This window comes from Nerophis lumbriciformis, linkage group LG35 (assembly GCF_033978685.3).
Source record: "Nerophis lumbriciformis linkage group LG35, RoL_Nlum_v2.1, whole genome shotgun sequence".
Classification (NCBI taxonomy): Eukaryota; Metazoa; Chordata; class Actinopteri; order Syngnathiformes; family Syngnathidae; genus Nerophis; species Nerophis lumbriciformis.
This window is the reverse complement of record NC_084582.2, coordinates 12,077,859-12,104,013: the sequence shown is the minus strand read 5'-3', so window position 1 is coordinate 12,104,013 and position 26,155 is coordinate 12,077,859. Positions and strand designations below refer to the sequence as shown.

General features: G+C 37.7%; 1 protein-coding gene across 4 annotated transcripts in view; it reads left to right on the top strand.

Annotated features, from left to right (window-relative positions):
• Positions 1-26,155, top strand: part of adam19b (ADAM metallopeptidase domain 19b) — a 73,797-nt gene that overhangs the window by 28,145 nt on the left and 19,497 nt on the right. For all 4 annotated transcript variants that reach the window (XM_061927789.2, XM_061927790.2, XM_061927787.2 and 1 more), the window contains exons 4-14: positions 2,952-3,030; positions 4,982-5,058; positions 10,038-10,224; positions 10,302-10,367; positions 12,858-12,929; positions 16,713-16,879; positions 16,962-17,046; positions 19,159-19,298; positions 23,759-23,936; positions 24,008-24,097; positions 24,169-24,364. In XM_061927789.2, coding sequence (XP_061783773.2) covers positions 2,952-3,030; positions 4,982-5,058; positions 10,038-10,224; positions 10,302-10,367; positions 12,858-12,929; positions 16,713-16,879; positions 16,962-17,046; positions 19,159-19,298; positions 23,759-23,936; positions 24,008-24,097; positions 24,169-24,364 — 1,337 coding nt within the window. The remainder of the gene's footprint in view (positions 1-2,951; positions 3,031-4,981; positions 5,059-10,037; positions 10,225-10,301; positions 10,368-12,857; positions 12,930-16,712; positions 16,880-16,961; positions 17,047-19,158; positions 19,299-23,758; positions 23,937-24,007; positions 24,098-24,168; positions 24,365-26,155) is intronic.

Genomic DNA, 26,155 nt, shown 5'->3' with positions numbered 1-26,155 from the left:
CAGCAGTTCAGACGAGGCACCAAGCAGTGTGGGTGGGGAGCGTTTCCACAGAGTGTTCCCAGAGCGGCCTGAAATGCAGGTGTCAGGGACAGACGCGGAAAGAGATTTTTACAACAAAGTTCTACAAGAAAAGTGATATTATATCAGATTGTAGGTGTTTTTTTTTTTTTTTTACTCTTAGCGTTCATATTTCACCGTGTTTGTTGCATTTTTGTTGTGTTTCGCTTGATTGTAAATAATGTGGATGGAGAGGGGGTGTGACTTTCATATGTTGTCAATATTCAGTGTTTTATCGTTCATAGTTAATATTGTAAATCCCACATTCTTTATATTCATGTACATTCTGGGTGTCTCATTCAGTAGAACATGTAAAATTCCATTCCGCTTCCTAAGGTGGTCTGTCATAACGTTGTTAGCATTCAGTCAGACATTATTGTGAGGTTTTGTATTAGTGTTCCGCGACCCCGAAGGGAATAAGCGGTACAAAATGGATGGATGGATGGATGTATTAGTGTTTTGTGTTAGATGTAAATATAAACGGACTACAATGATTTGCAAATCATTTTCAACCCATATTCAGTTGAATATGCTACAAAGACAACATATTTGATGTTCAAACTGATAAACATTTTTTTTGTGCAAATAATCATAACCGGTAACTTTAGAATTTGATGCCAGCAACACGTGACAAAGAAGTTGGGAAAGGTGGCAATAAATACTGATAAAGTTGAGGAATGCTCATCAAACACTTATTTGGAACATCCCACAGGTGAACAGGCAAATTGGGAACAGGTGGGTGCTATGATTGGGTGTAAAAGTAGATTCTATGAAATGCTCAGTCATTCACAAACAAGGATGGGGCAAGGGTCACCACTTTGTCAACAAATGCGTGAGCAAATTGTTGAACAGTTTAAGAAAAACCTTTCTCAACCAGCTATTGCAAGGAATTTAGGGATTTCACCATCTACAGTCCGTAATATCATCAAAGGGTTCAGAGAATCTGGAGAAATCACTGCATATAAGCAGCTAAGCCCGTGACCTTCGATCCCTCAGGCTGTACTGCATCAACAAGCGGCATCAGTGTGTAAAGGATATCACCACATGGGCTCAGGAACACTTCAGAAACCCACTGTCAGTAACTACAGTTGGTCGCTACATCTGTAAGTGCAAGTTAAAACTCTCCTATGCAAGGCGGAAACCGTTTATCAACAACACCCAGAAACGCCGTCGGCTTCACTGGGATTGAGCTCATCTAAGATGGACTGATACAAAGTGGAAAAGTGTTCTGTGGTCTGACGAGTCCACATTTCCAATTGTTTTTGGAAACTGTGGACGTCTTGTCCTCCGGACCAAAGAGGAAAAGAACCATCCGGATTGTCATAGGCGCAAAGTTGAAAAGCCAGCATCTGTGTTTCGGGGTGTATTAGTGCCCAAGACATGGGTAACTTACACATCTGTGAAGGCGCCATTAATGCTGAAAGGTACATACAGGTTTTGGAGCAACATATGTTGCCATCCAAGCAACGTTACCTTGGACGCCCCTGCTTATTTCAGCAAGACAATGCCAAGCTACGTGTTACATCAACGTGGCTTCATAGTAAAAGAGTGCGGGTACTAGACTGGCCTGCCTGTAGTCCAGACCTGTCTCCCATTGAAAATGTGTGGCACATTATGAAGCCTAAAATACCACAACGGAGACCCCCGGACTGTACAACTTAAGCTGTACATCAAGCAAGAATGGGAAAGAATTCCACCTGAGAAGCTTAAAAAATGTGTTTCCTCAGTTCCCAAACGTTTACTGAGTGTTGTTAAAAGGAAAGGCCATGTAACACAGTGGTGAACATGCCCTTTCCCAACTACTTTGGAAAATTCAAAGTGAATTATTATTTGCAAAAAAAAAAAAAAAAAGTTTATGAGTTTGAACATCAAATATATTGTCTTTGTAGTGCATTCAATTGAATATGGGTTGAAAAGGATGTGCAAATCATTGTATTTCGTTTCTATTTACATCTAACACAATTTCCCAACTCTTATGGAAACGGGATTTGTACATCATAGTTGTAGGAATGGAACTTGTTGGTAACCACCTGTAATTTATATCTGTGGTTATGTTTTTTTTGTTTTTTTTGTTTATCCTTTCAAAGGTGTTTGACTTCAGTGCTCCCACTGTATTGGCTTTTTTGGTCTTGAGGAGTGTCTGCAAAGCCTAAGAACGAGCTAGACATTAAGTAGCAGATGTGAAAGTCACCTATTGTATAAGAGCTGCAATGCCCCAGGCACTCATTTCCCTCAACCTACACATTCACTCTTTTCATCCAGCGAAGCAGGGAAGTATGAAATATATTGTAACCGCCCAGTTTCTTGTCATGGCATGAAGAACAATTCTAGACAGCAGAAGAGAGGGTGTGCTCTGCATGTGCTTGAGTCCTCACTCCAGCATCACTCCATGATGTCGGTTCTCATTACATCACGATTACAGATGGTTTGATGGAGATTAGCTATGGCAAAAGGAATAATAATTGGGCTTTTCGGGGGAAAACAGCTGTTGAGTAGAGAATGTTTATGAATGAAAACAGGAAGGGTGAAGAGTAATGCAGGGAGGAAGACCGGAAAACAAACATCTGGACAAAATGTACGTATCGGGCCCTTACAGGTTGACCGGAGTAATCTCTATGTCCATTTGATTGTAAATCTTTGAGATTGTCTGTTTTAGTAGCACATGCCTTATCATAAACATTTTATATGCAAACTGCTGCATTTATACGATATGTTTACAAGGTCACACACTATATTGTGCCGTTAATGTAGAATGTCTGACAGTACATTCATTAGCTTTGTTTGGTTAATTACAGGTATAGTAACAATATTAACATGACTCTTGTTAGTACAGTACATATAAAGGCAAAGAGAGATTTAGTGCAAAATCATAAAATCATTATCTTTATGTCCAGGCAGCTGTTGAGCCCTGAATATCAGGAAGTGTGGTACACTCCAGATGGAAGACGCAGGTCCTCCTCCCCTGTCAACATGGTAAGTGTGTGAGACTCAATATTTTATTGATTCTTAACTGCAGGATGGAATCCAAGGATAAACCCACACACAATTGATCAACATGCTTAGAAGGGAACAGGTCGTGTTCCAATGATGTAGTTTCAAATCAGAAATGAATGAGAATTTAGATGTTATTTTCATCCTTTAGGCCAGTGGTTCTCAAATGGGGGTACGCGTACCCCTGGGTGTACTTGAAGGTATGCCAAGGGGTACGTGAGATTTTTTTAAAATATCTGTCAAAAAGAAGTGTGAAAAGAAATGCAATATTCAGTGTTGACAGCTAGATTTTTGTGGACATGTTCCATAAATATTGATGTTAAAGATGTCATTTTGTGTGAAGAAATGTTTAGAATTAAGTTCATTAATCCCGATGGATCTCTATTACAATCCCCAAAGAGGGCACTTTAAGTTGATGATTACTTCTATGTGTAGAAATCTTTATTTATAATTGAATCACTTGTTTATTTTTCAACAAGTTTTTAGTTATTTTTATATCTTTTTTTCCAAATACCGTATTTTTCCAAGTATAAGTCGCACCGGAGTATAAGTCGCACCTGCCGAAATTGCATAATAAAAAAGGAAAAAAAACATATATAAGTCGCATTGGAGCCCAGCTAAACTATGAAAAAAACTGCGACTTATAGTCCGAAAAATACGGTAGTTCAAGAAAGAAAGAAAGACCACAACAAACGAGCAATATTTTGCACTGCTATACAATTTAATAAATCAGAAACTGATGACATAGTGCTGTATTTTACTTCTTTATCTCCTTTTTTCAACCAAAAATGCTTTGCTCTGATTAGGGGGTACTTGAATTAAAAACATGTTCACAGGGGGTACATCACTGAAAAAAGGTTGAGAACCACTGCTTTAGGCCATTGTCTTTTCAGAGCATCAAATCGCTTGCAATTAGAGTGTTTAGATTATCTGAGTAGATGTTTTGCATCTCATCCAAGCAGGCTTCATCAGTCCGTGCTCACAGATCTCGACGGGATAGCTCCAGTCTGAGAAAATAGTGCAGTGTTTAAAGGATTTAACCCTTAAAACTGGGGCTATACCCAGACAAGGATGTTTTTTTTCTTCTATTTCGGCGCAAACCAATCCCAACTATTTGTTGTTTTGCACCAAAAATCAAAAATAGAGACGAAGATAGCAAAGATGTAGTCTGAGAGGATGGTGCAGAATTTAAAGTGTTTATTCTGGTGCAAAACGTTCTTAACCGTCTGTCATTTTTCAAGGAATACCAACCTTGTTTGGACACGAGACAGTTCATGCTCACAGACCTAAACAGGACAGCTGTAGTCTGAGAGGATGGTGCAGAGATTAAAGTATTTATCTTATAAAAGTGGGGACATGCCCATGGTTTTCGCTCTATTCTGGTGCAAAACGTTCTTAACCATCTGCCATTTTAAAATAAAACAGTTCATGCTCACAGATTTAAACAGACCCGTTGTTGTCTGAGAGAATGGTGCAGGATTTTAACAAAGATTTTCTATTAATTTAAGACTGTTTTGCACCACAATAGAGGGAATATCAATCTTGCTTGGGCATGTTAGTTAGTTAGTTAATTATATTTATGTAGCGCTTTTCTCTAGTGACTCAAAGCGCTTTACATAGTAAAACCCAATAGTTACATTTAAACCAGTGTGGGTGGCACTGGGAGCAGGTGGGTAAAGTGTCTTGCCCAAGGACACAACAGCAGTGACTAGGATGGCGGAAGCGGGAATCGAACCTGCAACCCTCAAATTGCTGGCACGGCCACTCTACCAACCGAGCTATGCCGCCCTACCAACCGAGCTATGTGTCCCAACTTTTGGAGGACAAACTTTAAATTCTGCTACGACAATCTTATTTTACTAAGAATCCAGATGATTGTACTGTACATGAATGATCTGCATGTTGCTCTAAGATTGTGTTGTTGTTGTTGCAGAATCACTGCTTGTACCATGGAGAGGTTTTGGGTGTGGAAGGTTCCAGTGTCGCGGTCAGTACTTGCTCAGGTCTCAGGTAAGAAACCCCTGCTTTCTAAGAAGGCTATGAAACAGAGGAACTCAAAAATGCAGTCGTAGTATGTATTGAACGTAAACCTCCGTCAATAATTTGTGATATTTGCCCATATTATCCAAATAAAACCAAGCAGCATATGAAACTAAAGTTTTGATTTTTAATATGACTTGAACTTCAAATATATAAAGACGTGAATGCAATTGAGGAATTTCTTTAAAGTGTAAAATACCTGTCACAATGAATGAATGGTTTTCTTTCTAAGGGCATAATAGTTAATATCTTGCAGTCGGTTAGTAGGTCAGAGCAATTAGACCTGCTGTGTTTTTCTTCTGTCTCTGGTTCTACTGAGCAGATGTATTTTCATGAATCTTTTGAGGTGTGGATGTCCAGATGTTTTGTGCAGCTGCTTGAGCGCTGATGCATATACAGGATGTGTTTTGGCATTTTTGTACTGAAGCTAAATGTTTGTGTTAGAAAGTCAGCCAACAGAAGCTTGCAAATTATAGCAATCAAATTGATGCTATTTAAAAAAGTTTTTGGTTCATCTATGAACCTTAAGTTACATATTAAAGGTTTCCCTTAGATTGCCAAGATACATGTCTTTGTATAATTTACTGTGATTTTTTTTTTTTTTAAAGCTAAAAAAATATATATATACATACATGTGAAAACAAAGTATTAACAAGGTTTTGCTCTATTTGCAATAGTCACTGCTTATTGTACAGTACAATGTACTTTGTTGAGATTTGTTCAAGTGCCTTCAGACCTTAAGTGACTTTTTCTGCAGCTGCAGTGAGCATGACGTCGCACTTGCTTCACGCTGGTGCTCCAGTTGCACTTTCTCTCCTTAAAAGCTGCCCCTGTCCTGTTAATATTTGCACTTTTTGTAGATTGCTGTCACACAATCCCATGTAGATATTGCCTTTGTCATCACAACATCCGGTTTCAGCAGCACTGTTCCAGAGGCCGAATTTTCAGTGAATAAGCTATATATATATCTATATACATATATATATATTTATATAGATATATATATATAAATATATACTGTAACTGTGTGTTTATATATATATATATATAGATATATATATACTGTAACTGTGTGTATATATATATATATATATATATATATATATATATATATATATATATATATATATATATATACACAGTTACAGTATATATATATATATATATATATATATATATATATATATATATATATATATATATATATGTATGTATATATATATATATACACACATACATATATATAATTATACATATATATATATATATATATTTATACTATTATACATATATATTTATATTATTATACATGCATATATATAAATATATATATTTTTTTTTTATGTATATATGTATACATATAATTGATAATTTATGTAATTTATATTTATATTTTATGTATATTTTTTTTCTATAAGTTTATAAATATTTATATGTATCTATTTATATATGTGTATATGTATAAGAATATAAAAATGTGTTTATATATATATATAAATGTATAAATATTTTTATATATATATATATCTATATATATATGTATATATATATATATATAGATATATATATATATATATATAGATATATATATACTGTAACTGTGTATATATGTATATATATATATATATATATATATATATACACAGTTACAGTATATATATATCTATATATATATATCTATATATATATATATATATATATATATATATATATAAATATATGTATGTATATATATATATACACACATACATATATATAATTATACATATATATATATATATATATTTATACTATTATACATATATATTTATATTATTATACATGCATATATATAAATATATATATATATTTTTTATGTATATATGTATACATATAATTGATAATTTATGTAATTTATATTTATATTTTATGTATATTCTTTTTTCTATAAGTTTATAAATATTTATATGTATCTATTTATATATGTGTATATGTATAAGAATATAAAAATGTGTTTATATATATATAAATGTATAAATATTATATATATATATATATATATATATATATATATATATATATATATATATATATATATATATATATATATATATATATATATATATATATATATATGTATATATATATATATATGTATATATGTATATTTATACGAAATGTTTTATGTTTGTGTATTTTAGATGTTCATTGTTCCAATGATAGCGAACACAACGTATGTTCAACTAACATTCTCAATCAATCAATTAGATAAAAAGCCTAAAAACACGCTGGCCAAAAAACAAAACGGTGTACCTTGATGGCCGAAAAGCCACATTATTATGACGACGAGTCTCTTCAGAAGCTGATCATGTTGTCCTGCTCTGCACGCATTGGCTTGTTCTACTTTAATGAACTAAATTGCCTTGTATTTAAAATTATACTTTGTCTTTGCCAAAGACTATTATACAGCACTGTGTCAACATGTCCTTGGTAATAGTTTTATTTTAGTTGAGGAGAATCGCAGCATCGCCCATTCAAAATTTCATAGCAATAATTGCTCATTTAGCATTGCTTAGAACGCCATCGTGACAAATTTACAGCCATATTTCGAAAATGAACTTACTTTTTAAGTTGATATTGCAGCCGAACCTTTTCCATAAAGATATAACGTCTAAAGAATTGACTGATTGATTGATTGAAACTTTTATTAGTAGATTGTACAGTACAGTACATATTCCGTACAATTGACCACTAAATGGTAACACCCGAATACGTTTTTCAACTTGTTTAAGTCGGGGTCCACGTTAATCAATTCATGGTACAAACATATACTATCAGCATAATACAGTCATCACACAAGTTAATCATCAGAGTATATACATTGAATTATTTACATTATTTACAATCCAGGGGGTGGGAAGTGGAGGGGTGAGAGGTGGGGTTAGGTTTGGTTGATATCAGCACTTCAGTCATCAACAATTGCATCATCAGAGAAATGGACATTGAAACAGTGTAGGTCTGACTTGGTAGGATATGTACAGCGAGCAGTGAACATAGTGAGTTCAGAAAGCATAAGAACAAGTACCGTATTTTTCGGAGTATAAGTCGCACCGGGGTATAAGTCGCAACTGCCGAAAATGCATAATAAAGAAGGAAAAAAAACTATATAAGTCGCGCTGGAGCCCGGCCAAACTATGAAAAAAACTGCGACTTATAGTCCGAAAAATACGGTATATACATTTGATTATTTACATTTGATTATTTACAATCCGGGGAGGTGGGATGTGGTGGGGGGAGGGTGTTAGTTTAGGGTTGAGGTTGCCTAGAGGTGTTATTTTAGTGGGGTTTTGAAGGAGGATAGAGATGCACTTTCTTTTACACCTGTTGGGAGTGCATTCCATATTGATGTGTTATAGAAGGAGAATGAATTAAGACCTTTGTTAGATCGGAATCTGGGTTTAACGTAGTTTATGGAGCTCCCCCTGGTGTTGTGGTTATGGTGGTCATTTACGTTATGGAAGTAGTTTGACATGTATCAGGGAGGTGTAGCGGATTTTATAGACTAGGCTCAGTGCAAGTTGTTGAACAAATGTTTTTCCAATTTTTGCCCAGTTATTGTGTTTTATTTACTTTTTGATTCATGCCAAAGCAGCAAAACAGTTTTGCAGTAGGAGATATCCAACACATTTCTTTCCCCTGAAACCAATCAACCTATTTTTTTACCTTTTAATATAAACCTTAGACATTATGTGTCAGAACTTGGACTATGGCTTGGTTTGTTCTCCCGAGGTGCAAGTGAATTGGACCAGATGTGGCATGAAGGTAAATACATGATTTATTTAAACACTATAACTACAAAGAAAAGGATCAAACAAAAGGCGCGCACAGGGGCGGAGGTACAAAACTAGACTATAAACACAGAACTTGCACATTGGCAGAAACTATGAACAATTAAACAAAACTTGCAAACTATGGCATGAATAAAGAAAACTTACTTTGATAAAAAAAAAAAGGCATGAAAAAGCGCAGCAAGGGTCATAAGGGTGTGTGGAGAGTATAAATGCGGGATGTCACCAGCAAGACAAACTGAAAACAATGAACTTAAATACTACAGACATGATTAACGAAAACAGGTGCGTGACTCAAAACGTGAAACAGGTGCGTGATGTGACAGGTGAAAACTAATGGGTTGCTATGGTGACAAACAAGAGTGCACAATGAGTCCAAACGTGGAACAGGTGAAACTAATGGGTAATCATGGAAACAAGACAAGGGAGTGAAAAGCCAGAAACTGAAGAGTCCAATAACTAAACAAAACATGACTAAAACAAAACATGATTACACAGACATGACATTATGCACATAGCGAATTAACATATCAGATTATAATAGAATTGTAGTTGTCAATGGAGGTTTTGTTGTTTATTTTTAAAATGTCATTATTAACAGTACATACAAATCTTTACATAACTTTTAAAATATTAATAATATCCATCCATCCATTTTCTACCGCTTGTCCCTTTTGGGGTCGCAGGTGGTGCTGAAGCCTATCTCAGCTGCATTCGGGCATATTATTTCTTAAAATCTAATTATAAACATATTTGAACTGTATTTTTGTTGGTTATGTCTTTTATGCGCTCACCCCCATAGCCAAATCTACTTCTGGTCGCCATTCAAATAAATAACACCCACATAGTCACCTTTACAAGTTGCAAACTCAAAAGCGCAATGTGGCGAAGGACGACTGTATTACAATACTCGCTGGGCTACAGTCAGCCTTATTCCCCTGAGCGTGTTACACGAGTAATATTAAAGACCGCAATGAGGCCATAAATAAAATGTGTTTAGGGCCACAAAAAGCCTTGGGGCGGCCCTGCTTACGATGTTTTTGCAGACACGCAATTATGCAATTTAGCCAATTGTTCTCCTTAAAAGAAAACCATGAGCAGTGCTTTACTTTTTTCCTTCAGGGGAATCATTTCTCTAAACACAAGCGTCAGCTACCTCATTGAGCCCGTCTCCACGGATACGCCTCAGCACGCTGTTTTCCGAGCAGAGAGCCTCACTCTACCTCCAAGTAACTGCCTGCAGCATCGCAACATCAAGGACCAGCTTGAAAACTTCCTCCATGGAATGACATCACAACAGAGGTTCAGGGTGAGTGTGAACTAAACTTGCACATAAATGATAACTATGTGACACCAGAGATCCTGTACATGACTGTCATTTTAAAGGAAAGAAGAGACCTGAGTCGGAATATGAAATATGTGGAGCTGTTGCTGGTAGCAGACAAAGCTGCGGTGAGAATGCTTGCATATTATATTATACTGTATGTGTATGCATGTTGGAGCATTTTGCAGTTATTTGAACAAAATAGTACCTATGAACTCAACATTGAGCATAATTAATTATTTGATTAACTAAGGCAAAATGAAGTGTACTACTTACACTAGATATGCTATGTGATGTTGCGCTAGATGCACGCTGTGGCACAACGCAAATTATTTTGCTCAATCCGACACTGTCTTGGAAACAGGATTTCAGAACATTCAATGAGTTATTCTTCTTTTATGAAGATATAATTTAAGAAAAAAAACTATTGATTCTTAATTTTCCCGCTTGTCAGTTAGGGACGTTCACAAACCCATCTTTATTATGTAGGTCTAAAAGTACTATTTGGCAGAAGGTAAACAAACTACCGTATTTTTCGGAGTATAAGTCGCTCCGGGGTATAAGTCGCACCGGCCGAAAATGCATAATAAAGAAGGGAAAAAACATATATAAGTCGCATTTTTTGGGGAAATTTATTTGATAAAACCCAACACCAAGAATAGACATTTGAAAGGCAATTTAAAATAAATAAAGAATAGTGAACAACAGGCTGAATAAGTGTACGTTATATGACGCATAAATAACCAACTGAGAACGTGCCTGGTATGTTAACGTAACATATTATGGTAAGAGTCATTCAAATAACTATAACATATAGAACATGCTATACGTTTACCAAACAATCTGTCACTCCTAATCACTAAATCCCATGAAATATTGTACGTCTAGTCTCTTATGTGAATGAGCTAAATAATATTATTTGATATGTTACGGTAATGTGTTAAAGGGGAACATTATCACAATTTCAGAAGGGTTAAAACCATTAAAAATCAGTTCCCAGTGGCTTATTTTATTTTTCGAAGTTTTTTTCAAAATTTTACCCATCACACAATATTCCTAAAAAAAGCTTCAAAGTGCCTGATTTTAACCATCGTTATATACACCCGTCCATTTTCCTGTGACGTCACACAGTGATGCCAACACAAACAAACATGGCGCATAGAACAGCAAGTTTATAGCGACATTAGCTCAGATTCAGACTCGGATTTCAGCGGCTTAAGCGATTCAACAGATTACACATGTATTGAAACGGATGGTTGTAGTGTGGAGGCAGGTAGCGAAAATGAAATTGAAGAAGAAACTGAAGCTATTGAGCCATATCGGTTTGAACCGTATGCAAGCGAAAACGACACGACAGCCAGCGACACGGTAGAAAGCGAGGACAAATTCGGCGATCCCCTTCTAACTAACGATTGGTATGTGTTTGTTTGGCATTAAAGGAAACTAACAACTATGAACTAGGTTTACAGCATATGAATTACATTTGGCAACAACATGCACTTTGAGAGTGCAGACAGCCCAGTTTTCATCAATTAATATATTCTGTAGACATACCCTCATCCGCTCTCTTTTCATGAAAGCTGATCTGTCCAGTTTTGGAGTTGATGTCAGCATCTGCTTTGAGTGTCGCAGGATATCCACACATTCTTGCCATCTCTGTCGTAGCATAGCTTTCGTCGGTAAAGTGTGCGGAACAAACGTCCAATTTCTTGCCACTTTCGCATCTTTGGGCCACTGGTGCAACTTGAATCCGTCCCTGTTCGTGTTGTTACACCCTCCGACAACACACCGACGAGGCATGATGTCTCCAAGGTACGGAAAACAGTCGAAAAAACGGAAAATAACAGAGCTGATTTGACTCGGTGTTTGTAATGTGTTTGAGAAAATGGCGGATTGCTTCCCGATGTGACGTCACGTTGTGACGTAATCGCTCCGAGAGCGAATAATAGAAAGGCGTTTAATTCGCCAAAATTCACCCATTTAGAGTTCGGAAATCGGTTAAAAAAATATATGGTCTTTTTTTCTGCAACATCAAGGTATATATTGACGCTTACATAGGTCTGGTGATAATGTTCCCCTTTAATAATTTCACACATAAGTCGCTTCTGAGTATAAGTTGCACCCCCGGCCAAACTATGAAAAAAACTGCGACTTATAGTCCGAAAAATACGGTATTTCTCTTAAAACGAGCAAATTACATTTCTGCCATCTTGGTGACATGCCTTTTTTAAAAACTACAAAGGACAGCCACCTTTAATGCTCCGCCTCTCACCCAAAGCCAGGTTAGACTTACTGTAGCTCTTGACACTCTTGAAACATGCACACTCTTAACTAAGGCTCTCGTTTGAGTTTATAAAACACGTATTACCAGTATTAATCAAACTTAGCATTTATATCTTTGTTAAGACATCATTTTTGAAACAGCTTTTGTATTGGACCCTGTAAGTGCAGCTGTACCTAACAAAGTGGCCACTGATTAGTGTATGGAGGAAAAGCGCCGGTTCACATCCTGTCTGTTATTTGACTGCCGTTTTTTTCCCCCCAAGGTACAGAGAATTAAGAAGTGTGTGTGGGTGTGTCTGATGCTGTTAACCGTATGTGGTTATTGTGGGTTGCAGTTTGACAAGCATGGGAGTAGTCTCGAGAAGACCAAACTGAAATTACTGGAAGCTGCCAATTTAGTGGACAAGGTAATATTTTATATTCACTAAAGAGTAAACACCAGAAGTACCATTGATTATCGTATCCCACTGGGGGAAACCTGAGCAACGCTACATACTCATAGTCTGACCTCCAACAGCAAATGTTGTGTTGCTTTAAACCTAAAGGAACATTTGTGTAACTCTTTTTATATTGAACCAGGGCTGCACCAGGCTTAGTCGGGGCACAAAGCAGGATTTTATTTTGAGGCCCCCCACGTCCCCTTCACACTTTTTATGCTTTTTTTTTTTAATCTAACGTGAATTAAATTTTTTTTTTTTGTACTAAAACTTCTTAATGGGAAATAAATTCCATCCATTCATTGTCTACCGCTTGTCCCTTATGACAGTGTTTTTCAGCCACTGTGCCGCGGCACACTAGTGTACCGTGAGATATTGTTTGGTGTGCCGTGGGAAATTATGTAATTTCACCTAATTGGGTTAAAAATATTCTTTGCAAACCAGTAATTATTGTCTGTGCTGTCAAGAGCTCGGCAGAGTAACCGTGTAATACTCTTCCATATCAGTAGGTGGCAGCAGGTAGCTAATTGCTTTGTAGACGTCGAACATGATTTGCTGGATCACAATATGCAGACGACAGCGGGAGGCAGCGTGCAGGTAAAAAGGTATCTAATGCTTAAACCAAAAATAAACAAAAAGGCATTGAAGCTTAGGGATGGCTATGCAAAACGAAACTAAAACTGAACTGGCTGGAAAGTAAAAAAAACAGAATGCTGGACGACAGCAAAGACTTACAGCGTGTGGGGCAGCAGACGGCGTCCACAAAGTACATCCGTACATTACATGACAATCAACACCAAAATAGGAGCGCCAGACAATAACTAAAACACTACACACGGGAAAACATAAAAAAACACAAAATAAGTCACAGCGTGATGTGACAGGTGGTGACAGTACACCTACTTTGAGACGAGCTACAGTGATGCATGCTTGGTTATGGTTTGAATTCATATCCAACAATTGGGAGAACGACTTTTTACTGTCAATATCGGCTGCTGAGTTTCATTTTTAATGTTTTCTGCTGGTGGTGTGCCTCTAGATTTTTTCAATGAAAAACTGTGCCTCGGCTCAGAAAAGGTTGAAAAACACTGACTTATGGGGTCGCGGGGGGGTGCTGAAGCCTATCCCAGCTGCACATGTGTTTGTTCCAATTTTTTTGTACTATTTTTTAACATCATGAAACATACATTGAGATTTGAACACAATACCCCTGCCTTACAAAACAAACACACGCTGCAAAAAGTGAAATCTAAGTAAGATTAAATATCTCAAATAAGGGTGATATTTGCTTATTTTCTGTCTGATAAGATCATTCTTCTCACTAAGCAGCTTTTATGTTAGAGTGTTTTACTTGTTTTAAGTGTTTTGGTCCTAAATGATCTCAGTAAGATATTACAGATTGTTGCTGAGATTTGATGACCTATATTGAGTAAAACATGCTTGAAACTAGAATATCAACTGTTGCAAAGCTGTGTCATCAACACTCACAAGTATAAAGCTGCTTTTTTAAAGTAATCATTTCTTACTTCAAGCATGAACAAAAAAATCATGATGCCGAGCGCATATCCTTATGTCAAGATAATGGCACTAGCATTTACATCATTTAAGAATATTTTTCAACATATTGAGCAAAAAGGTCTCTTTTTTTTCTACCAAGAAAAGTGCACTTGTTATTAGTGAGAATATACTTATTCTACGATATTTTTGGGTTCATTGAGGTTAGCTAATTTTACTTGTTTTGGAAAGTCTTGACAAGCCAAATTTTCTTGTTCTATTGGCAGATAATTTTGCTTAGTTCAAGTAAAATACCCCTCATTTTTGTAATTTTTTTCTTGTTTTTGAACACTGACTTTTTGCAGTGCACATACTGTGCGCCACATGTGCCAGTATAATTTAATGGGAAATTGCATGAATGATTTTGGCCTAGTCCAGAGGTCAGCAACCCAAAAATGTTAAAAGAGCCATATTGCACTAAAAATACAAAAAAAAATCTGTCTGGAGCCACAAAGAAATGAAAGCCTAATAAAAGTGTTATAATGAAGGCAACACGTGATGTGTCTATAGTAGCTATATTAACTTACTATCAAAATGACTGTGTGTTGTAGGCTGACACAAATCTTCGTTGCCAGAAATGTTGACATTTTAATATTTATTCTACACATTTTTTACAACATTGGAAAACATTAGTAAAATGGAGGTTTCTCAGAGGGTGACATTAACTCCTGAAAATTACTGGCTTAGAATGGCCAAAGGTGTATATATTTGTGTCCAAGTTATAGAAAACTGCAGGCTGTCTTTTTCTAATGAATTTATTACAATCTTTGCAAGCTGGGTAACGTTTGCTGTGGTCTGGAACAACATGGCACACAACTAACAGAAATGCAGCCAATATTACATACAGGTAATATGTCATGAAACATGCAAATATAAATCAAATACACAGAGGACTTAAGTAGTGGAAATTAAATGAGCTCAAATAGTACGCTGCCTTCCGCCCATGTGCAGCTGGGATAGGCTCCAGCACCCCCGCGACCCCATAAAGGACAAGCGGTAGAAAATAGATGGATGGATACCTACAAACGAGGCATAATGATGCAATATGTACATACAGCTAGCCATGTTAGCATCGATTAGCTTGCAGTCATGCAGTGACCAAATGATTGATTAGCACTCCACACAAGTCAATAACATCAACAAAGCTCACCTTTGTGCATTCACTCACAGCATAAAAAGTTTGGTGGAAAAAAATGAGACAAAGGAGTGGCATTAAACACATCTTTCTTTGGCAGCGTCGGAGAAAATTATACATGTAAACAAACTATGGTGAGTTCAAGGTCCGCCAAAAATAGTAGGACAAAACGGCGCTCCTCAAATACTCTCATCAGTGTAGCAGGTTTAATAATAACAGTGGGATTTCTAGCAATTAGGAAGGTTTGTGTCATGTTTGTCCTCCTACAGACACCATAATAAAACAAAAAATATATTTTTCCACCCATCTTTTTCCATTTTAATATGATTTTGAAAAAGCTCCAGGGAGCCGCAAGGGCAGCGCTGAAGCTGCGGGTTGCAGACACCTGGCCTAGTCATAAGCCGGTGTTAACTTTTGTTTTTGTTAAATATCATATATTAAATATATAAATACATGTATATAATATTTGCTGTAAGCAAGCCAAGCTTAAAGTACGGCTTCTTAGTATATGTGTCAAAGAGGGCAAATTAGTTGTGTTTAAACAGGCTTAATTGGAGCCTTAAGCAGAATTTAATTTTGCGGCACACCCATGATTACGTTTTCTTTTAAAATGTAATAAAAAAAATGTTTTTTTAAAATACTAAAATAAATTAATTGGAAAAAAAATGTTGATAAATGTATTTTTGTGCAAAATTTAAAAAAATACGTAATTCAAACAAAGTTTTGCTCTCAGCACACCTGTTTATCAGCCCAGCACTAACACTGCACAAGAGAGACGATGAGAAATTCCAGGAAATCAATGGCAAAGCAGGAAGATCTAGGAACATGTTTGCGGTAAAAAATCATATAAAAGTGCCCCGTCACTCATTATCTGACATTTTACATGTGTTTATTCACGCAAAACTGGGCCTGGTGGGGCGTAAGGCGCAGCACGTGATTTGAATATAAGGAGGGGTGGCAACTGAAGGGTGTCGGGTGGGGTGCAACATGGTCATCTACAAGCTTACATTTTTAGTGCCCATCTTCTGTTAACGTTTGCTCTCTACAAATATGTTCACGCACAGTACTACAAGGCTTTGCGTATCCGTGTGGCCCTGATTGGTCTGGAGGTGTGGACCAGCCAGGACATGATCGCCGTGTCCGACAATCCTCACAGCACACTGGCGGCGTTCCTGTCATGGAGACGCAAGCAGCTCAACGCGCTCCCCAACGACAACGCTCAGCTCATCACGTCAGTTTTTCACCTTGTTTGTCTGAGATGATGACTTCCGTTCAGCTTGTTCTGTCGATTAATAAGCACTTCACGTCTGCAGGGGAAGCTCCTTCCAGGGTACCACCATCGGACTGGCACCCCTCAGAGCCATGTGCTCAGAATACCAATCTGGTGGAGTAAACACAGTGAGCATCAGATTTGAGTCTACGCTACTCCTGACTTTAATGTGTTTCAAAGTACTGTATATGGGCCATTCCAACACATCAGTGCCATTTCCTTGTTGCGCCCTCTCAAAACATATACAAAACCCTGCTGTACCGCCTGAGGGATCGAAGGTCCGTAATATCATTGCTTACGTGCATTGATTTCTCCAGATTCTCGGAACCATTTGATGATATTACGGACCGTAGATGGTAAAATCCCTAAATTCCTTGCAATAGCTGGTTGAGAAATGTTGTTCTTAAACTGTTCGACAATTTGCTCACGCATTTGTTCACAAAGTGGTGACTCTCGCCCCATCCTTGTTTGTGAATGACTGAGCATTTCATGGAAGCTGCTTTTATACCCAATCATGGCACCCACCTGTTCCCAATTAGCTTGTTCACCTGTGGGATGTTCCAAATAAGTGTTTGATGAGCATTCCTCAACTTTGTCAGTCTTTTTTGCCACTTTGTGCCAGCTTTTTTGAGACATGTTGCAGGCAAATTCCAAATCAGCTAATATTTGGAAAAAATAACGTTTTCCAGTTCGAACGTTAAGTATCTTGTCTTTGCAGTCTATTCAATTGAATGTCATTTACACTGAGGGTGCCCGTATAAACAACTTTAAGACTGTTAGAAATATACGCCACACTGTGAATCCACACCAAACAAGAATGACAAACACATTTCGGGAGAACATCCGCACCGTAACACAACATAAACACAACAGAACAAATACCCAGAACCCTTTGCAGCACTAACTCTTCCGGGACGCTACAAGGTGTGTGTGTGGGGGCTGGGGGCTGGGTTTGGTGGTAGCGGGTGGTGTATTTTGTAGCGTCCCGGAAGAGTTAGTGCTGCAAAGGGTTCTGGGTATTTGTTCTGTTGTGTTTATGTTGTGTTACGATGCGGATGTTTTCCCGAAATTTGTTTGTCATTCTTGTTTGGTGTGGTGTGGCGTATATTTCTAGCAGTGTTAAAGTTGTTTATAGGGCCACCCTCAATGTAGCCTGTATCGCTGTTGATCAAGTATGCGTTGCATTCACGTGTGTGTGCGTACAGAATCCGCACATATCTTGTGACTGGGCCAGCACGTTGTTAGAATGGATGAAAAGCGGACGTGACGACAACTCGTAGAGGACGTTAAAGGCAGTGCTTTTAAGGCACGCCCCCAAGACTGTGAGATATAATGACTGATGAACACCTTCGTTCGATAATGAAGGTTGCCTCAGCTCAAACCCTGAGCCCTGACATTAATGAACTAGCATCCAAGAAAATATGCCAGGTATCTGGCTTGGGCACATCAGATTAGATCAGTGTGTTGCAAACTGAGCAGTTTAAAGTCCTGAATGGTTGGTTTATTCATTGTTTTTTATTTTCAAATGTATTAGCCTGCGGAAAAAGTTAATGTTGATATTTACCTCAGAAGGCTGTAAATAGAAAAGAGGCATTCGATGTTTATTTAAATTGTATTTGATATGCCATTGATATTTTTTAATTATTATTATTATTATTTGAAACTCGATTTTGCACTATAAAGTTATATAAGCCTTGCTTGTTCAATATTCAATGCAAAACTTGTTCGGGTCCCTATTAAAAGGTTAACTTGTTCAACCTTGGCCTGCGGCTTTGTTCACTTTTAAATTTTGGCCCACTCTGTATTTGAGTTCGACACCCCTGTTATAGAGGGTTCATGTGTAACACAACTAATTAAAACCCAGGGACATGACTAAAGTGGGACTTTTAATTCAATTATCTGTGTTCGTTTTCATGAAAATCAACCTACATTTTAGTTGGGATAAGGAGTAGGACAAATATGTATGAACATAACATTTTTGAAGGATTTCAATTATTATATTTTATTGTAAGTTCTAGCAGGGACAGGCAAAAAATGCTACTTTTCCAGTCTAAATTCATCATTTAAACTATATTTATTAAATATAAAATCAGATCAATGTGCAGGACACTTTGCTTGATAACAATGTGTATTTTTTCATGTATTGTCACTGTGCATTTTATTTCCTGGCACCGCTTCGGTGGAATGGCCCATCTATTATTATTTTAAAAAGTGCGTTTGCGCCTGTGTTTGTGCAAAAGGACCACTCGGAGTCAGCTGTTGGTGTCGCTGCCACCATGGCGCATGAAATAGGCCATAACTTTGGAATGAGTCATGACAGCGTTGGATGCTGCCAGGCCAAAGATGAGGACGGGGGTTGCATCATGGCAGCTGCTACTGGGTAATTACGCTCAACTCTTTTTTTTTTCTCTTTCCTTCCTACACGGGTCATAAGTCAAAGTGGAGTATTTTGGAAAATACACAAGAAATATGTGCTATTATGATATGATATAATGTCAAATGTTATCAGGCAGTTGACGACCAGGCGAACAGTACCATTATGATTTTAAGGGATGGATAACTCAAACATTCCAAATTAATTCCTGTATTTGCACTTTTATCCAGATCTTCACCAACATATAATGTGTTCTTCTTTGTTGGATAGATCTATTTTTTTATTTATTTTTTTACTGAAATTGGTTGTTAGTCTTTTAGCATGCCTAGTCATAGGTAGTATGGATCATTAGTTGAGGTTTGGTGCAACTGTTCTGTTGTACAGTAATTTAATCAATGGGTGTGCCTTGGGAAATTATCAAATGTGGCTTAATTGGTCTTAAAATTGTGATTTATTTACTCTAAAAAAATGCATATTTGTTTATTTATCTACGCCAGCTACATATACAATATTTTTATTATGTAAAATATGAGCCTTCGTTCAATAAAGGTTGGGAAACACTGCTTGCTCAGGTATGGGTATAACAATATGTTTCTTGTTAAGCCAAGTTTGGCTATTTCTAATATTTTCCTTTCCTCATATTGCTAAGTAATTTAATTAAAATATTGCGTATTATTGTATCAACTAGGGCTGTTTTTTTTACACAACTGCTATTTGAGGAAAGGCATTAATCACTTCCTCCAGGAATTTGCGATGTCGCGATCGCGCCAATTCATGCAAATTCAACCGATCCTCGCGAATTATGCGCAGCTTTGCAATTTTGACCAATGCCGGCAACTTCCCCGCACAATTTGGCCAAATTGACGTCCCACTGGGTTGTGAGTTTTTCCTTGCCCTTATGTGGGCTCTGTACCGCGGATGTCGTTGTGGCTCGTGCAGCGCTTTGAGACATAAACATTGATTGATTGATTGATTGATTGATCTAATCAAACATTGTTTCTTGTGTAGACGAAGCAGGAACAACCACGTGTAACAGTATGTCAAGTCTTTATTGCTCAAACAGCACAATTGTCATTCCCCTGCATAGTTCAAAAAATAAAAAATAAAACAAACCTGGAGGGACTGGTTAATTGAAAGAGGCCTTTATATGAATTTGTACAATATTATGAGCAGATTATATTGCTGCACTGTGATTAATGTAGTCTGACTCTGGCACAAAATCAGATTAAGCTAGCCGCCACTCTAGGCTGGACAAAATAAGATTTTTTTTTTTTTGTGCTTGGTTTAAACTCACCCTAAAATGAAGCTAATCTTTCCTGTGATAAAATGGCAACCAAGGTAATCAAAAAGGTCAACCAACGAACAAGATTTCTCTATAGAATCTCCTCTCTGGTCAACAAAAGCACCATGAAGATTCTAGTGGGAACTCTCATTCAACCCTTTTTCGATTACGCATGCACCTCCTGGTGCCCTAGCACCTCCAAAACCCTCAAATCTAGACTCCAAACATCCCAGAACAAGCTAGTCAGATTACTTCTAGACCTCCAACCCAGATCACACCTCACTCCTCCCTACTTCTCCAAAGTGGGCTGGCTCAGGGTGGAGGACAGAGTAAAACAACTTGCACTGAGCCTAGTCTATAAAATCCGCTACACCTCCCTGATACCGAAGTACATGTCAAACTACTTCCTTAACGTAAATGACCGCCATAACCACAACACCAGGGGGAGCTCCACTAACCACGTTAAACCCAGATTCCGATCTAACAAAGGTCTTAACTCATTCTCCTTCTATGCCACATCAATATGGAATGCACTCCCAACAGGTGTAAAAGAAAGGGCATCTCTATCCTCCTTCAAAACCGCACTAAAAGAACACCTGCAGGCAACTACAACCCTAAACTAACACCCTCCCCCCACCACATCCCACCTCCCCGGATTGTAAATAATCAAATGTAAATAATCAAATGTAGATACTTATTCTTATGCTTTCTGATCTCTCTCTCTATGTCCGCTACTTTCTGTACATATTCTACCAAGTCAGTCCTACACTATTCCAATGTCCATTTCTCTGATGATGCAATTGTTGATGACTGAAGTGTTGATATCAACCAAACCTAACCCCCCCCCCCTCCAATCCCACAACCCGGATTGTAAATAATGTAAATAATTCAATGTATATACTCTGATGATTAACTTGTGTGATGACTGTATTATGATGATATTATATATGATAGTATATATCTGTATCATGAATCAATTTAAGTGGACCCCGACTTAAACAAGTTGAAAAACTTATTCGGGTGTTACCATTTAATGGTCAATTGTACGGAATATGTACTGTACTGTGCAATCTACTAATAAAAGTTTCAATCAATCAAAGCTTTACAGGTGCCATGTATGTGCGTAATGTTAATTACTGCCACATCTACCAAATCAAATTCATATTGTGTTACACATAGTTGGCCAATAAAGCTGATTCTGTACATTGGCATGTCATTTTTTAATGAGGTTAGGGAAGCAAAAGAATCGTTTCAAATTACTCAAGTGAACAGTGCACCCACTAATTCATGGAGGCCACTATTTCAGGAAATATGGTTCTTCTACAACCACAAACAGTAAACAGGTTGTTAAATTGTTAAAACTTGTTAAATTGTTAAACACTGTGCGATTCAACAACTCCTTCATTCCGCACTCCATCCAGCTGTATAATCACTCACCATACAGCAATAGATGGTGTTTGTTTATTACCTGACCGCTTCTATGTTAGCTACCTCTCTTTGTTTATAATGTATATTTTCTGCTGGATCTACTCTCTTTTTTATGCTGCCCTTTTTTTTTTGCTACATCTGTTACATATACTGTAATATTGTACATGGTAATTGGGATGTGTTATATATTGTATATAGAGATGTCCGATAATATCGGACTGCCGATATTATCGGCCGATAAATGCTTTAAAATGTAATATCGGAAATTATCGGTTTCAAAAAGTAAAATGTATGACTTTTTAAAGGGGAACATTAACACAATTTCAGAAGGGTTAAAACCATTAAAAATCAGTTCCCAGTGGCTTATTTTATTTTTCGAAGTTTTTTTCAAAATTTTACCCTAAAAAAAGCTTCAAAGTGCCTGATTTTAACCATCATTATATACACCCGTCCATTTTCCTGTGACGTCACACAGTGATGCCAATACAAACAAACATGGCGGATAGAACAGCAAGGTATAGCGGATTCAGACTCGGATTTCAGCGGCTTAAGCGATTCAACAGATTACGCATGTATTGAAACGGATGGTTGTAGTGTGGAGGCAGGTAGCCAAAATGAAATTGAAGAAGAAACTGAAGCTATTGAGCCATATCGGTTTGAACCGTATGCAAGCGAAACCGACGAAAACGACACGACAGCCAGCGACACGGGAGAAAGCGAGGACAAATTCGGCGATCGCCTTCTAACCAACGATTGGTATGTGTTTGTTTGGCATTAAAGGAAACTAACAACTATGAACTAGGTTTACAGCATATGAAATACATTTGGCAACAACATGCACTTTGAGAGTGCAGACAGCCCATTTCAGGCGCGCTAAGAACATATATTTTTCCACGATTTCAGCACTCAGGTTACCTACCGGTAAATAGACACAAAATACTGCATTACACAAGACTACTCGAATGTACTCGAATGATTGAAAAAAACTAATGTTTTTAAGCTAAATTACTGGTAAACACAGTTTATGTATAATAATTTACGTAAAACCGCGAGTAAAGAATAAAGTTTTCATCAATTAATATATTCTGTAGACATACCCTCATCCGCTCTCTTTTCCTGAAAGCTGATCTGTCCAGTTTTGGAGTTGATGTCAGCATCTGCTTTGAGTGTCGCAGGATATCCACACATTCTTGCCATCTCTGTCGTAGCATAGCTTTCGTCGGTAAAGTGTGCGGAACAAACGACTGACCATTTCGTCGGCTTTCCCCACAGCCTCGTATTTTGAACAAATTTCGTCCAATTTCTTGCCACTTTCGCATCTTTGGGCCACTGGTGCAACTTAAATCCGTCCCTGTTCGTGTTGTTACACCCTCCGACAACACACCGACGAGGCATGATGTCTCCAAGGTACGGAAAACAGTCGAAAAAAACGGAAAATAACAGAGCTGATTTGACTCGGTGTTTGAGAAAATGGCGGATTGCTTCCCGATGTGACGTCACGTTGTGACGTCATCGCTCCGAGAGCGAATACTAGAAAGGCGTTTAATTCGCCAAAATTCACCCATTTAGAGTTCGGAAATCGGTTAAAAAAATATATGGTCTTTTTTCTGCAACATCAAGGTATATATTGACGCTTACATAGGTCTAGTGATAATGTTCCCCTTTAAGAACCACTGGTCTAAATTAACACTTCACGTTGCAAAACTGAGCATTGTCTTGATCGATCGCCTTTATGGGTTCACTCTCTCTCTTTCAGACACCCTTTCCCACGCGTGTTTAACGCTTGTAACATGCGGGAGCTGAAGAGCTACCTGAGTTCAGGAGGAGGCAAGTGTCTGTTCAACGTACCTAACACCAGATCCATGTACGGAGGGCAGCGCTGTGGCAACGGCTACCTGGAGGATGGCGAGGAATGTGACTGTGGCGAGGAGGAGGTCGGTTTGTGTCTTCTTCTCGTGTTTGTCTCTATGATGCTCCGGACTCATATAAGGTGACTTTTGCACAGGAGTGTACCAGTCCCTGCTGTAACGCAAACAACTGCACTTTAAAAGCCGGAGCCGAGTGCGCTCATGGCGTCTGCTGCCATGACTGCAAGGTAGCGACTGACTGACAGTCATGTGACAGATTCCACATCAACTCTAACGTTAATACGGTGTGCTGTTCAAGCTGAAGAGTCCCGGGGTGCTGTGTCGCGCCCCATCTGGTCAGTGTGACCTGCCAGAGTACTGTGACGGAAAGGCGGAGTCTTGTCCTGCTAACTTTTATTTGGTGGATGGGACGTCGTGTGCAGACGGGAAGGCTTACTGCTACACTGGCATGTGTCTCACACTGGAGCAACAGTGCCGCTCGCTGTGGGGACGAGGTGAGTACCCTGCATTCATACTCACTATATGTCCTTTTTACCTGGAAAAGCACATTTTGGTTACATGTTGTTTACAATAATTGCATATACGTATTTTCCGCACTTAAAATCATTTTTTTCCTCAAAACTCGACAGTGCGCCTTATAACCCGGTGCGCCTAATGTACGGAATAATTCTGGTTTTGCTTGCCGACTTCAAAGCTATTTTATTTGGTACATGGTGTAATGATAAGTGTGACCAGTAGATGGCAGTCAAACATAAGAGATACGTGTAGACTGCACTATGATGGGAATATCACTCAAGTAAACAACACCAACATTTTATGTGTTCCATTGAAAATATAGAACATTACACACGGCGCTCAAAAATCCATCAACATGTTTTAGTACGACTTTGGCAAGCTATGAATCCGTACCACTTGATGGATTGTCGCCAAATTAAACATACAAGTATTATTATGATGTGTGTATAAGGTAAGACATATCTGGCGTTTTGTTTCGCAATATTATGCAAAAGCAACTTTTCTTACCTTCTGGTACCTGCTGATCTGTATTTGGGATCTGCATAAATCCTGAAAAATTACACGTATCCGCCTTTGTAGTCCGTGGCGACACCGTAGTCGATAAGCTTCTTATTTTTGTCTATATTTTTGTTATGGGACATTCATCCTCCGCTGTTGCCATTTCTAATATAAAGTAGTGTAAAGTTCTTACTTATATCTGTCAGTAAACTCGCCATGAAAGCGCTAAAACATACCGGTGTAGTAAGTCTACATTATCCACCCAAGGAAGGAACTTTAGTTATTAGAGAGTTCCGGTCGGACGGTTTTTCACGGTACACATTTCCGGCCCTGTTGTCATTTCCGGATGAGAAGAGTTATTGATTTAAGTAAAGTCTAAATGTCATTAAAACAGTTAGGTCCATCTTTTGACACTTCTTCCACTCCCGTCCTTGCACACTACATCGCTACAACAAAGATGACAGGGAGAAGACGCTGTCGAAGGTGTGCCACGTAAATAAGACCGCCGGAAGCGACTGTCAGAAAGCGACTTGAAGATGATCTGTCAAACATAATCTATGCAACATTTTAACCAAAGAACCACCATTACATGTTATGTAGATCACAAGGAAGTGTTTTCAATTTTGAAAAAAATATATAATAATACAACTCCTTTAATTGCGCCCTATAATCCGGTGCGCCTTATATATGAAAAAAGATCGGAAATAGACCATTCGTCGGCAGTGCACCTTATAGTTTGGTGCGACCTATGGTCCGGAAAATACGGTATGTGGGGTCAAATGAGACAAAATTAAATAAATCTTTAAATAATTACTTAAATGTGTCATTAATTAAATGTAAAATTACATTGAATTATTCAATCATTGAAATGGTTTCAATATTTGATTATTTCTAAAATAATGTATTTACTTTTGGATTTTGCGATTTAATTAATTATTTCACTATTGTAGGCAATATTGTCACAGCTTGTCACACCACGCCGTGCCTTATTTTGAGTTTCCTGGTGATTTTCTGGGTTGGTGTGTTGGTGTTTTTTCGTAACAGCTGTATGCCTGCCTTCGAGCACTTTTTCCCTCACCTGTTTTCTGTTTGTGATTAGCACTATTTACGTAAGTGGAACTTGCAACACAATGGGTTTTTCGGGACATTTTTTTCTGTTTTCTCGGGTGATGATCAACTTCTAATAGAAAAGCGCAATATAAATCTAATCCATTATTATTATTATTATTATTATTATTATCCTTTTCTGATGCCAAGCTCCAGTGCGCATG